This window comes from Felis catus, chromosome A1, assembly GCF_018350175.1.
Source record: "Felis catus isolate Fca126 chromosome A1, F.catus_Fca126_mat1.0, whole genome shotgun sequence".
NCBI classification, from domain to species: domain Eukaryota; kingdom Metazoa; phylum Chordata; class Mammalia; order Carnivora; family Felidae; genus Felis; species Felis catus.
Genome location: NC_058368.1, coordinates 101,332,080 through 101,347,510, shown reverse-complemented (window position 1 = coordinate 101,347,510; position 15,431 = coordinate 101,332,080). Strand labels below are relative to the sequence as shown.

Here is a 15,431-nt window from a genome sequence, read left to right as displayed (position 1 = left end):
GTTTCAGAAAGAAGGAAGACAGAACATTCCTCTTTTTATTTAAAAAAAAATTTTTTTTTCTTCAGCGTTTTTATTTATTTTTGGGACAGAGAGAGACAGAGCATGAACGGGGGAGGGGCAGAGAGAGAGGGAGACACAGAATCGGAAACAGGCTCCAGGTTCCGAGCCATCAGCCCAGAGCCTGACGCGGGGCTCGAACTCACGGACCGTGAGATCGTGACCTGGCTAAAGTCGGACGCCTAACCGACTGCGCCACCCAGGCGCCCCTACATTCCTCTCTTTAAAAACAAGACTAGCATAATCTTGATCTCCAAACCTGACAAAGATATTATAAGAACAAAATCAATTGGACATCCAGTCTCAGGAACATTGATAAACAGTGTATAAGCATCTGAACTGAGTTTATTTATTAAATAAAGGTAAAGTTGGTTGGTTAACACCTTCAGAAAATAAACGAGTAAAACATACAAAGGGTGTATCAGTTGGAAAGGAGAAGATAAAACTATTATTTGTAGATGATACTATTATATTTAGAAAGCCAAAAAGTATCTACAGGTGACACACTGACTTGCTAAGTGAGTTTAGCAAGTTTGCTGAAATGAACTCAGTACATAATTACCAATTTTAATTACAATAGGGCCAATTAGAAAATGAGAATTTAAAAACTGCCATTTACTATAACATCTAAAATCAAGAAATACCTAGGAGCATATTCTAAGTTCTTACCCTTCATCTGTAGAGAGGTATAAAATATTAAATGAAATTAAGACCTAAATAATTGGAGAGGTAAACTGTTCACTGATTGAAGAATCAGTATTGTAAATATAATGCTTTTGGCCAAAGTGATGTGTAGATTAAGCACACTCGTAAGCAGATCCCAGGAGCCTTTCTTTTTTCCAGCTTTAGCAACAGAGATTTATATAAAAATGTCAGAGTCCCGAATAGCTAAGAGAATTCTGAAGGACAGCCAGAGGTGGAAGACTTATACTATCACTTATCAAGAATTATTATTTTCAAAGTTACAGCATCAAAGCAATATAACTGAATGCAAAGGCAGAGAAATAGATCAGGTGAGCGATTCCATAAACAAACCCATACATATATTACATACATGGACAGAAGTGGTATATCAGTGTTGTTACTGCCAAACCATGGGAGATGCAATTTTTTTTTAGTAAATGTTCCCACATCAGTTGAAGCTCTATATGGGGGTAGGGGAGGGGGAGAAAATAAACTTGATCTCACACATCCTCAAAACCAGTACATGAATTACATATATATGTACATGAATTAGTGATCTGAATGAACCTTCAGGATGGTATAAGAGAGCATCTTCATAAAGAGTCTCTTCAAGATTGAGGCAGGCAAAAATTTACTTAAGTTGGACAAAGAAGGCACCAGCCAAAAAAGATGAGACCAGATGTGGACTCTGTCAAAATTAAGTCAAAAACACCACTAAAAGGAATGAAAAGGCAAGAAAAAATAAAACTAGTGGAAAATATTTGCAATATTTAAATAATTGACAGAAGACTTACTCAGTATATATAAGGAACTATGAATATATCAATAAGGGAAAATGCATAGCCAAGTAGAGCAATGTGCCAAATGGCTGAACAGGAAATTCACAAAAAGAAAGAACGCCGTTACAAATATTATACCATGTTCAACCTCATTATTCTTTGAAAAAAAAATGCAAAATGAAATCACAGTGAGATACCACCATGTAACCTATCAGAATGGTTTAAATAAAAAAAGAAATTACCAAGTGCCAATAAGAATATGGAGCCCTGGAAAACTCACAGGCAAGTACAAATTAGTTCCAACTACTTTGAAAGCTATTTGACAATACTTAGTAATACTGAAATTTTCGTATCCTTCTGGTTGAATCCTATACCCAGTAGAAAGGCATACATAATGTTCACATCAGTTTTATAGAACGAAATTACAAACCAACCCAAATGTCCCTTGACGGTGGAATGAATAGACTGTGTAATAGTATATAGGAATGGCAGACATCAGCTATACCAAATACAAATGAATGTGCAAACCATTTTAACTCAAGATAGCCAAACATAAATATATACAATTCCATGTACATGAAGTTCAAAGCAGTCAAAAGTAATTTGTGGTGTTAGAAGTTAGGGTAGTAATTACCTTGAGGAGAGGATGAGTGGTTAATGGCTGGGCAGAAGCCACAGAGGCATTTGTGGGGTTCTCTTAAATTTCTGTTTCTCAATCTGCACGGAGGAGTTGGCTTTGCAAAATTTTACCACAATGCCCACTCGCCATTTGGCAGTTTATTGTTATTCAGAAAAATTTTATGTTAAAAAAAAAAAGACATACCTATTGATACAGTTCTCCCCTTTGGTGGTTCTGACCCCAAAGAAAAGGACCTGTCCCTCAAAACATATGTAGAAAGGACCATGAACCATCTCTGTTAGATGATAGGGTGTTTTACTGAAGCAGTGCTTATGATATCAGAAGTGCCTGTTCCTGAGAGAGTGGTTAAGTAAACCATGGGATATCCATTCTGTGGAAGGTTACACATTCATTCTAAAGAAATTTTATATCCTAGCTGCAGAGATTTTTGTGTGATCTTGAAGAAGAGTAGAAAGGCATATTATTTATTACCTGAGCTTGAAGGAGAATTAGTGACCAGTGCAGAGACAGTTCAATTTTTCAGGGTACTTCTTTGTATAATTAAACTATTTCTTAGATGCTTTTACCACTGCTCCGTGGGGCACATCATTATGTTGACAGCAGACTCTTTCTTTCCTTCATCTTCTGTTATCTTATGGTGGTTATCTAACCTCAATTCACTGATTGGGCCATGAATGATTATGGCTTATAACAAGAAGACGAGTGAGAGCTTTCAAGAGAGCCTGGGCCTTCCCAGATAGTAGGTGACTCATACAGTTGGAGAGCATGGCTATATCATGGGTGTCATCTAACAGGATTATGAACACAAGTCACAGTCCTATGAGATACATTTATTCCTAACATAAGAGTACTGGCTTGTTTTTTTCTTTCGAGCGGGAACAAGAAAGTCAAATGGCTCGTCTTAAAAAACAGCAAGAAGAATTGGAACAGATGAGACTACGTTACCTGGCTGCTGAGGAAAAAGATACAGTCAAGACGGAGAGACAAGAATTGTTGGATATAAGGAATGAATTAAACAGGTATAATGACCAAAAAATTCCCTTTTTTTCCAGACACCAGTGCAAGTTCCAGTAGGAGAACCTTTAATTGGCTATTGGTCCAAGGAAAGTACAATGTCAGAGCTTTAAGAAAAATGTAGTGGACTAGCAAAATAGAAAATCTACACTAAGGACCATTATGCTATTTTTTGCCATAAATGTAGGTGTATGTAGCTTTTTTCTTCCTATTCATAGCGTTAATCCTTTAAATTTTATTTTTGTATGACTGCTGTAGGATTCTCGCTACTATTTCAAGGTAATTGATTACACTGAATTTTTTTTTTAATTTTTTTTTTCAACGTTTTTATTTATTTTGGGGACAGAGAGAGACAGAGCATGAATGGGGGAGGGGCAGAGAGAGAGGGAGACACAGGATCGGAAACAGGCTCCAGGCTCTGAGCCATCAGCCCAGAGCCTGACGCGGGGCTCGAACTCACAGACCGCGAGATCGTGACCTGGCTGACGTCGGACGCTTAACCGACTGCGCCACCCAGGCGCCCCTACACTGAATTTTTAATAACATAAAAGTAAGACACTTCAAATCTAGTTGTATTGTTAATATAAATAATAAAATTGCCCTTACTTATTGAGCCCTTACTATAGGCCAGGAGCTTTTATAAATGTTTTCTTGGCTAATTTTTTTTTTTTTTTAATCTTGAAAGCAGCTTTGTGAGGAAGATATCATCCCCATTTACAGACGAGGAACCTGCTGGTTAGAGATTTAAGTACCCTTTCCAAGGTCACATAGCTAGTAAATCATGGAGCCAGCAGGGTTCACATGTGATTCTGTGGCTGTGTTTTTAATTACTGTTCACCACTGGACTTCTCTGGAATGTCATGTTCATCTGAGTTACGATTTCAGCAGTATTGCATGTCAGAAAAGCCATCATTAGAAAGCAGCATAAGAACAAATTACGGACTTTGGGGGAAGACTTTTTAAGTTAGTTGATCAAGATACTAGTATTTTCATTTCAGCACAGCAAACCGTCTTAGCTTGGGCTGCCATCTGTACACTGGGTGGCTTCAACAACAGAAATTTCTTTCTCACAGTGCTAGAGGCTCAAAGTTCCAGATCAGGGGACCAGCATGTTGAGTTTGTGGTGAGGACTCTCTGGCTTGTACATAGCTGCTTCACACTGTGTCCTCCCACTGTCTCTAGTGTCTTTTCTGCTATGAGCAGGAATCCCAGCATGAGATCCCCACCCTTATGCTCTCATCTAAACCTACTCATCTCCCGAAGACCCTTTCTCCAAATACCATCACATTAAGGATGAGAGCTTCAGCATATTAACTTTGAGGGACACAAAATTCGGTCCACAGCACATACATTTGACAGATGCAGTCACTCTATTAGGTGGGTTCAGAGCTGAATTAAACAACTACACTTAGAATATTTATACATAAGTATCAGTTGGAAAAGGTTAAGGTCTGTAGTGCCATGCTGCAGGCTCCATTTTCAGATTTTCGTTTTTAATCACATATTTGGTGGCCACTATATTGTAAACGTGGAAGATGTTACAAATTAGTAACATGATCCTCGCCTTCCAGCATTTTGCTGCCATACGCATCTAGTGCATGTTTTGGTTCTAGGCCACTCTATATTAAGCCTCTGCTACTTACTAAGCACGATTCTGTTGGCTGAAGATAGCCATTTGGTATCAAATTTGTAGGTCATGCAAAATTAAATCTTATTAATGAGATATTAAGATTATTAATCTCAAGAAATTAGGATTTAGAGAGAATTTAAACCAATAAGTAGATTAGAAACAAAAGCAGAGTCCTTACAAGAAAAACCTCTTAAGTGATGGGCAGGACATAATAAAACGGTTGATGTGAGGAAGCCGGGGAGGATTTGAGTGGCCACTAGTAACCGTGTGACTTGGCTGTCAAAGTGCCACTGCAGTTAGGGACATGGAGAGACGTGTTCAGTTACTCAGCACTGGTAAAACCACACCTGGGGTGTTCTTACCCACGTGCAACACGTTTTCAAGTCAGTCACCTACCTTGAGGGCTTCCGATGGAATGTGACCTAAAAGGTGGTTAGGAGAGTGAGGGATATTGAACTTGAGAACTCTAGGGCAGAGTATTAGACAGCTGTCTTCAAGTAGGTGGAGGGCTACTGAGCTAAAGAGAAGTCAGTGCCCTTCCTGAGCAGAATCATAGCCAGCTCTTGGAAAGGAGAAGCCTGGACACTAAGTTCTTTGTAAGAAAGAACTCTAACAGAGCAGTTGTACAAAGCAGTAGGTTCCTAGTGATAGAAACGTGCAGGTGGAGGCCAGACACAGTGTTTGTCAGGGATGTAGAGTGTCCTTTGACAACTTTATGGACTTTTTCAGCTATAAGGTTCTAAAGATCTACTGTGAGCCTGATGGGTGATTTGCATTTTAGTCAAGATGCAGTAGGGATAATCTATCACTTGTGTAAAAATTCCATTTATCTTTCATGCATAAACAGATGAACATGAAAATGGTTGGAGTTTCTAATACATAGTTTGATGTCATATGTCATTAGTTTGCACAGAGGACCCCTTTCTCCAAGAGAACTATAAAAATCACAACAGGGGCGGCATCCATACGAATTGCTCTAATTTGTACCATTTTTCCATTAACCATTTGATTTCCACCCCTGTCACAAACCACAGTGCTTTCACTACTTAGGCTTCTTCTCTCACAACAGATGGAGATGTTTGGTATCCTTCTTGGACTGTAGACTTCAGTTTCCTGTTCGTTTGTGGGGAATCTTGTTCATACACTTTGAACAGACCAAAGTGTATGCTGTCAAGAGTCCTGCACCCTTTGTCGGGGCTCAGTCCTCCTTGTCTGTGAGACCAGGACTCTCCTCACTGCATCTCCCCAACTCTGTGTCAATTCACAAGTGGATTTGGTTCTCATTGGCATCGTTACTCTAAAGACCATGCAGAAGCCGGGGCTCAGACTTAACTGCTTCATCCTTCTTATTTATAACAAAATTTAGGAGTAGTTGCAAATGAAAACATTTTTATAGTTACTTGCTAGAGGAATATGAGGTTCTCTCTTAATGGTATATTCTCAATTAAAACAAAACATATGCCTTGTCCAAACTTGGTATCACTATCACATAGTAAGTATACTAAGTATATGACATTTACAAGGCAGTGTGGTTAACAGTATTCCATCGGAAGTACCCCGATTCCAGTCTGATACCTGCTCCATTCTCTGTCTCCTGGATGAGGCATCACAAACATAATGTGAAGACTTGGCAAACAGAGTCTTCAAATGTACATGCCCTCTGAACCAGGCATTCACATCCGTACAGTTTCACTTTCTACAAATGCTCAGTGACCTCAGCTCCATAATGGAAAGTTTTCTTCACGATTCACTGTAGTATCCCCAAAACCTAGTACTGTTTGGTACATTTGTGGAATGAATGGAGAAGGATATTCTGTTCAAAACAACAAAGGTTTAACCACAACCTAAATATCAGCAATAAAGGATGATTAAGTAACGCTACATCCAAATGATGGAGTGTTGGGGAGCCCTGTAGAAGCACCCTTAGAGATGTAAGAAAACTTTTGTTATATTAGGAAGTGAAAAAAAATCATAGACAGCTTTGCCAGTATACTATCGTCAATGTTTTAGAAAAATATTTAAAATACACATGACTTTTTCATAGAAAATTATTACTTGGATGGGTTATCTAAAGGAAGATCATAATGATTTCATTTTCTTTTTTTGCACATTTCCAGAACGTCTACAGTGTTTATGTGTTTCATTATTAGAAAAAACAAATATTGTTTTCAAAACTGTCTTTGAAGAGTATGCTTACTCTGGCTAGCCAAGTCGAATGCTGGTTTTTGTCGTCTTCCTGAAAATCCTACTACAGACATAATTTACCATTAAGTCATTTTTTTTTTAATTTTTTTTTTCAACGTTTTTTATTTATTTTTGGGACAGAGAGAGACAGAGCATGAACAGGGGAGGGGCAGAGAGAGAGGGAGACACAGAATCGGAAACAGGCTCCAGGCTCCGAGCCATCAGCCCAGAGCCCGACGCGGGGCTCGAACTCACGGACCGCGAGATCGTGACCTGACTGAAGTCGGACACTTAACCGACTGCGCCACCCAGGCGCCCCGACCATTAAGTCATTTTTTAAAACGGGGTTGTTAACAAAAAAATCAGAACCCAACATGGTATTTGCTGCCTGCTAGAGCGGTATTGGTTCTTGACTTCTCAGGTTAAGGCAACAAGAACAAAAACAGTACCAGGATTCCAGAGAGATTGCAAGTGGAAAAATGGACAGCCCACGTGGCAACCCATTGGAAGAAGGCTTGGATGATTATTTGACTCGACTCATAGAAGAAAGGGATACTTTGATGCGGACGGGTGTGTATAATCACGAGGATCGAATAATAAGCGAACTAGACCGACAGATCAGAGAGGTTTTGGCAAAACACAATGCCAGTAATTAATAACATTTGGAAAATCTTTACAGAGACTCCAGGCTTAAATTTTAATTTCGTTGTCAAACTCTCAAAAGAAGAGAAAATGGATGTTTTAAAAACCTATTTTCAATTTTTTACAAGGAGAATTTTGTATGTTATTGTACAGTATTTATTTGATTTTATTTACCTTATGCTACCTCTCCCACCCTGGTTTTGTCATTGCATTTTATACACTCACTTTAAATGGCTTTTCATTATTTCCCATAATTTATGATTTCATGGCTAACTTTCAGAACAGCTTTTCATGAGATTTGTTCTTAGAGAAACGACTATGGTAGTTTCCAGTTACCTAATTTTTCATGTTGAGCCAAAAGAGTCTATGTTGCACTTTAAAAAAGCCGTGTCCTCTTCATTTGAATATAGAGATCTCTCCAATTTTATTTAACTCATGTTAGATGGCCTGTGTTTTTAACTTGTAACTATTTGCCAAGGACAGGTTTGACAACAGAAAACAGGATCGATGCAGAGAAGCCATAACACACACTGAATGACAAAAACAGTCATTTGTGTAAATAAAATTCATACAGAGCAAACTTGTTTCAGCAAGTATTGAATTTCCAAATTTTCCGTGTGCTATTATCTTGCAGGAAGATGACAGTACTAGCTTTAAAAGGTCTTCTCTGCCCATCTCCTGCTCAAGATTGTATTGTTTTCTTTTCTTGAAAAGAGGGATTTTTTTTATCTTCCAGTAACACTGATGCTCGTTGTTAACCCAAACCCTCTAATGTAACGGGCAAACAGACACAAAGGCCCGTGCTGAGAAAGGAGGAGTGAAAAATGGCTATTTTTTACTCCCCCTAATCTTAACCAGTCTTTTTAAAGTACACGAGATGAAGTCATTGGATTTATGTAGTGCCCTGTCTATAGAAGCTTCTGAGAATTCCTATACCACGTCTTCTTCGTGGCCAACATCTGTCCTCAGAGCAACACTTTCTACCTCCTTTTACAGGGTACCGAAAAGGCTGGTTAGCAGATTCACAGATTATGTGAGTCTTAAGATACATGCTGTTTAAAATTTCCTGATTCCCAAATACAATAAATTTAAGTGTACTTCAGGAAATAGGTAACATTTACCGAGAACTTCCATAAAAGCAGAACAGGCTGTTGGGAAACATGAAAATAATTTTCCGTCGTTTTCAAGGAGGTGTATTTTTTGGAAACGCAAAGCCCCAACACACATTATAGGTTTCATTTTGTTTCCTTAATAACAAAGTATTCATCTTCTAAAAACAACCCAGCAGTAAAAAACAGAGAAATTTCTGAGTGAGAGAATACGGACTAGGTGAATCACAGCAGGAATCGGAAATATTAATTACGGTTAAACCTTTCTCTCTTTAACTCATGCCCCACGAATGGAACAGGAGTGTTGTTATTTCGGAAGGTCTCTGGTAAAATATTGTGACTGTGCCTTCACCTGCTTTGTGTGCTGCGTGTGACTGTTTTCAGACACTAGAGGGGGCCTCAGATTTAAAGAAACAAAAGGACTTTTCTCATCTGGTGTGTGGTTCACTTCGCCTTCTGTAAAGCCGTCCTCTGGCTCTGTCACTTAACAAATAAAAGTCATAATCCGATGTCTCTTGGAGATCCCGAGCAGTCTGTTACTGTTGTTCCGGCACAGGGTCGGCAAGCACTCGGTACTCCCCGTCGAGTCACTTTGTGTTTTTGGTTTTTAAATGCTTACATCGCGGATGCTTTTCTGTCTCTTAAAATTGGGAACATCTGAAACTCCTTTTCTGGAGTCCTTGAGCGACAGCCATTTCATATGTAAGTGTCCGTGAATGTGTTAACACCGGTCGCCTTACTGAGTTAGCATCAGTGTCTGGACTGGGAGTGTAACCACAGTAGATAAATATGTGGGGATTGGCGAACACGTTTCTCATTACTGCGCCCAGTGGCAGCCCTTCCATCCAATATCTTAGGGTGAAATAAAATTGACCTTTAGGTGTTCGTGGTCCCTCTACATGGAGAGAGTCTAGTTTCCCCGTCTGAGGCCGGCCTATCGTGCACGGGAAGGGTGGGTCACGTCTCCCAGGTCGATGCGGTGCCCCATCCGTGTAAGCGTGCAGAGTTCCCTTCCCAGTGTAGCCCGGTCATTTCTGTGTAGACCTCGCTTCCTGATGTGCCGGCAGATGTGGGAGTCTGAGTAGGATCGAACGATGTATCAAGGCACTGCACAGACAACTTGAGAAGACAACAGTCTCCTGTGACCACATGACTTTTCTGGCCCACTTACTACTGTGTCCAGCGACTGCCCGGCCTGAATCTCATCTCTCAGTTTCCACAACACATTGCCTGTTCTGGTCTGAAAAGGGGTCCGCTGGTAGCTCTGTGTGGAATTTTAAAATTTGGCCTCTTGCTATCACTGTGTCCAGCTTGACTGAATAGCTAACTTGATTGTTTTGTTTTGTTTTTTTACTGGTATAATTCACAACCATAAAATCACTGGTTTTTATTTTAGAGAGTGCACATGAGCAGGGAAGAGGGGGAGAGAGAGAGAGAGAGAGAGAGAGAGAGAGAGAGAGAGAGAGAGAGAGAATCTCAAACAGGTTCCACATTCCGCCCAGAGCTGGATGTAGGGCTCAGTCCCTGACCCTGGGATCATGCCTTGAGCCGAAATCAAGAGGCCATCCCTCAACCGACTAAGCCAGCCAGGCACTCCTGAAATTCACCAGTGTAAAGTATACAATTCGGTGATTATTATATTCACACAGTTGTGCAACGATCACTAATTCTAAAACATTTCGTTATCCTCACAAGAAACCCCATATGCATGAGCAAGTTCTTTGCCATTCTCCCCTCTGCCCAGTTCCTGGCAGCCGCTACTGTACCTTCTGTCGCTGTGGAGTTGACTCTTGGGGACATTTCATATATCAAGTCCCAAAGTTGGTATTTAAAAAAAAATCTTTTTTTTTTAATGTTTGTTTATTTTCGAGAGAGACACAGAGTGTGAGTGGAGGAGGGGCAGAGAGAATCTGAAGCAGGTTCCAGGCTCTGAGCTGTCAGCACAGAGCCCGAGGTAGAGCCCTAACTCACGAACCACGAGATCGTGACCTGAGCTGAAGTCGGATGCTTAACCGACTGCGCCACCCAGGCGCCCCATGTTGCACCTTTCTTAACAAAATCCGGAGTGAAAATTAATGAAATTAATGACTGCGTTTCCATTTTGACTTCCAAAGGTAAATTGGAGGATCCTTGAAACTTGTATTACGTTCATGTTTTATAAAACTAATGTCTTGTCTTAAAAAAAAACAACAACAACAAGAGAAAACCAGACAAAACAACACTGGCATTCCATTTTGCAGATAGCCCAGACCACGGACGTAACAAATTGGAGAGAGAACTTTTCACAGCGGATTTCTAGTTGCCTAAAATAGGCTTAGTAGTCTTATTACTGGTTGGGCTTACCAACTGATGAAGTAATTTGTGTGAGAGTGCTGAATAAAGTCTGGTTGAATAATTTTTCTTACGGCAGAATGTGCAAATTGAAGTCCGTCTTTGATACTTGTGTTTTGGCAACCGTACCATCGGTATTGGAGCCCAGACTTTCCAGCCTTCCCTTTACTGCTCCCTGCTCGAGAGCAGTCCTGCTTCCTCCTCTCTGCTTCCCTCGGCTTCCGTGATTCGGGAAACCGAGCCGTGACTCCTCTATCTTGGTGTAAATGAGACAGTCAGACAGGGTGGTGTAAGCACTTACATTTCTCACTGAAACCAAAAGAATATAATACTGATGGTATTATATAGCCTCTATCTGGCATCAAGTTCGAATCCACTGTTGTTAGGAATGTAACTGTAAGAAGGCTGCTATATACTTAAATCTCACTTTATTTGCTTCTCTGGGGTTGTCCTCGTGTTTTCATTAGAAATGTTTTTACAGATGTAGGCTCTTCAGATATGAAGTTGCTCAAGTGGAGACGCACAAGTTTTGCTTTCAAATTAAAGGGGGGTAGAAATCTGCTTAGAAAGATTAATTTATAGATAATAATTTACTGACTGATACGTTAATGCACAGGGATCCCTAGGGGCTTTTAAAGATGTAGTCATTATATTCTTAAGGTTTCTAGGAATGTTAAACCTGTCATTCATAACAGGAGAGAACTAAAATAAGGCCCATTTATAATTTCTTTTTGGAAACATTTCATCCACAAATTCATAGACAAATATTTTTTCTTTTCCAAGTAAACTAATAGTTGGACAGCACAATCCTTTTCTTGATTAACATGTTAACTAGTCGAAAGCATGCAGACACAGTGGATGAATGCTGAGTTTTCCTCAACATTTTATATTAAAACTTGGCCAGAGAAAAAGAAATATTGCTGCAAAATCTTAACTTTGGCATTACTATAAATTTCTGTGAATGCCAACCCCATACTGAGGAGTCTGAGCCTGGTAGGTTTGCAGTATTTTAAGCTCTTCTTCAGCAAATTCTTCTATTAGCGAGTAGACTGAACAGGATTCAGAGCTTTAAAGAACGAGTAGTTCCAGCTGTAGGACTTCTTCCCGTCATGTGAAAAATCAACACGTGGCCACTACCATTTCCATCTGTTTTCTTGAGAGAACTTTGGGATTTCGAACAAGACCGTTAATCTGTTACCTGAGTTCAGTTCAGATTCGGTGCAAAATGGGATGCCCTGAAGAAGACAGACTGTCAAATCAAGAATGTGAGGCATGGGGCGCCTGGGTGGTGCAGTCGGTTAGGCGTCCGACTTCAGCCAGGTCACAATCTCGCAGTCCGGGAGTTCGAGCCCCGCGTCGGGCTCTGGACTGATGGCTCAGAGCCTGGAGCCTGTTTCCGATTCTGTGTCTCCCTCTCTCTCTGCCCCTTCCCCGTTCATGCTCTGTCTCTCTCTGTCCCAAAAATAAATAAACGTTGAAAAAAAAAATTAAAAAAAAAAAAAAAAAGAATGTGAGGCATGAATATTGAGTAGCTATCTTCAGTCATGCTGTTTAGATTGGATGAGATAGGGTTGCAGACTGGTGTCTTCACCTGACTGTTGCCTGAGGAAGGAAATTTCAGTTCCTGGCTTAGCTTCATTGTTGGCAGATGAGATTAATGGTCTTCTCTTGGTCTCTGACACAAGTTTATTTAGGTAACTAACTGAAATTTGTAAAATGTCCCCAAAGAAAATAAAGGTACCGAATGGGTGGGGCTCCTGGGTGGTTCAGTCGGTTAAGTGTCCAACTTTGGCTCAGGTCATGATCTCACAGTCCGTGGGTTTCAGCCCTGCGTTTGGCATTGTGCTGACAGCTCAGAGCCTAGAGTCTGCTTCAGGTTCTGTATCTCTCTCTCTCTCTCTCTCTCTCTCTCTCTCTCTCTCTCCTCTGCCCCCACTCTCAAAAATGAATAAACATTTAAAAAAAAATGTTTTTAAAGGTACCAAATGGGAAATCTTTTTATAAATAGTCTTCAGAAATGCTTTAGACCACAGACTTTTGCCAATAAAAATTATATTTGCCAGCCCAGTTTCGGCCTTCCGTCAATCCATTGTCAACCCACACTCCTCTCCGTTATCTCTCTGCATGTGCGTGTTTACCAGGAACAAAGGACACCCAAAATGTGTCTTTAAAAGGTTCTTTTAAAAATCCACAAAAAGGAAAAGAGGAGAAGGAGAAAGAGCAGAAAGAGGTTCATGCCCCAATTTTGTCCTTGGGTCGACCTTTGTTCGTTCTCAGGTCTACAAGGTGGCCAGTGGTTCTGCTGGCTCTTTTATTCATTTGAACCTCAGTGTCCTTGTCCAGATCTACAGGGAGATGTCTGGAATCCAACACACAGACCCAGACGCGCAGACGCAGGAGGAGCAAATGGCAGCCTAGTCTGTTGTTGCCTGAAGCCCCACGTGAAATTTGCCGTGTCCGTGCCACTGCCTTCAGGGTGCGTATGAGCTGAGCAAGTCCCGGTGGCGTGTCCTTCTACCAAAGAGAATAATCTGCGCCTTCTACTGAGATCAGATGAACTGAGGTAGTCATCGTGATTATGTATATTTATATTTTCTTATATTTGTGTATCTGTACGTTATTACGTTTACATAGGCATTTGTAAACTGGGAATCCTTCGTTTAGTATAATACTCTATTCAGTTACATATAAATTCCTAACATTGTTCTTCCTGTTCTATCTCAGAGATTAGACCTTTCATGGGTATTCGTGAACCGTGGAGGGGACAGTGGGCCTCTATTCCCTTTACCAATCAACAGCCAAGAACGGACAGAAGACCAGTTCTGCATTATGTTCTTGAGCCTTGTCTGCACTCACTGTTCTACCTTTCCTATGATGACTCTGCATCCTGGCTAGTGAAGTTAACCAAAACTTCCAATCACAGGATTGTTAATAAAAGCTCTACTAATGCTTATTGATTTTATGGCAAAGGGGACTTTTCTCAGATTAAGAGTATTTGGATACCAAGGGTAATATCAGAGCTGTTCGAAATACATGCTCAGTTTAGTCAAACTACATCAGCTTAGCTGCTAGTCACATTGAAACTTCAGAGGGAACTATGTGAAAAAAACAGATAGTTAATACTCTACTGTATACTTGAAAGTTGCTCAAATAGCAGATCTTCAACATTCTTACCGCACACACACTCACGTACACACGATAACTATGTGAGGCGATGGATTGATTATGGTAATCACTTCACAGTGTATGTACCTATCAAATCATTACCCTGTATACCTTGGATACGATTTTGTCGATTATAACTCAAACTGGGAAGAAAAAGAAAGGCATCCAAATTATAAAGGTATGAGTATCTGTTTACAGATGATGTAACTGATTACCTTAAAAAAAAATCCAAAGGAATCTACAAAACTACCACCAGGACTACTAAGACGGTTTTGCAAGGTTGGACAATCGAAGATCAACACGTAAAAATCTACAAACATCAGTTGTATCTGTATATACTACCAGCAAACAATCCCCACAGCATAAAAATATGCAACACTTAGGTATAAATGGGACACACATTTGAAAGACCTACATAGGTACAACTAAAACACCACTGAGACAACCTAAGTAAAGAAACATGGCGTCCACTTAGGTCAGAAGAGTCTGTATTGCTGAGGCGTCACTCTCCCCCAGTTGATCTACACGTTTAGCATAATTCCTATAAAAATCCCATCATGGTTCTTTTGTTATTGTTGAAATTGAGACAGTGAATCTAAAATTTACATTGAAATGCAGAGAAGACCCTGAACTCACCTCCTCCACCAAGGCACCAAACGTACACATATTTATTGTAGAGGAATTCCTCCTGAAGAAGAACAGACTGAACAGCTTCCAAACGACAAAAGACAGACCCCGCAGAGAACTGCAGGAGAGCTGGAGACACAGTTGCGAGAACACCCACCCTGATGCTGCAAAGCGCAGTAAGGAGGGATGGTACTTTGAGACTCAGAGCAGAACTGTTTGCCCTGGGGCACAGGAGAAAGAGCCCTGGTTTCACAGGGTAACTGGAATATAAAAGAACTAGCCCTGAGGAGCTGTTGGAACTCTCTGGATCAGAGGGGCTTCCTTTCCCCCTCCACCTTGAGAGTGGAGGAGAGTGGGGTCTGCGAGCCCAGGCTGGCCTGCCACCTCGGTAAATCCCAAGCCCCCAGCCTGCCCCAACCCGAGCCATCCCACCAAGGCGACCTCAGCATGGTGAACACTTAAGCGCCACTGGTCAGTGCTCATTACAGTGCTCACCCTGGCTCCAGTCCCCCTGCCGGGGTACGCCCTGAACTGAGCACCCCAGGACACCACAGCCTGCACTCCAGCTT

The 15,431-nt window shown here is 40.8% G+C and overlaps 1 protein-coding gene across 7 annotated transcripts in view; it reads left to right on the top strand.

The window, feature by feature from the left end:
- The window catches only part of CEP120 (centrosomal protein 120), an 80,822-nt gene extending 66,795 nt beyond the window's left edge, over positions 1 to 14,027 (top strand). For 2 of the 7 annotated variants that reach the window (XM_019831483.3, XM_045058264.1), the window contains exons 20-22: positions 3,034 to 3,179; positions 13,414 to 13,546; positions 13,795 to 14,027. In XM_019831483.3, coding sequence (XP_019687042.2) covers positions 3,034 to 3,179; positions 13,414 to 13,546; positions 13,795 to 13,965 — 450 coding nt within the window. In that variant the 3' untranslated portion in view covers positions 13,966 to 14,027. Of the gene's footprint in view, positions 1 to 3,033; positions 3,180 to 6,921; positions 7,147 to 7,409; positions 9,249 to 13,413 lie in introns of those variants that run through there. The other 5 variants (XR_006598416.1, XM_011281825.3, XM_045058274.1 and 2 more) reach the window with 5 other exon arrangements.
- The last annotated feature ends 1,404 nt before the right edge of the window (positions 14,028 to 15,431 follow it).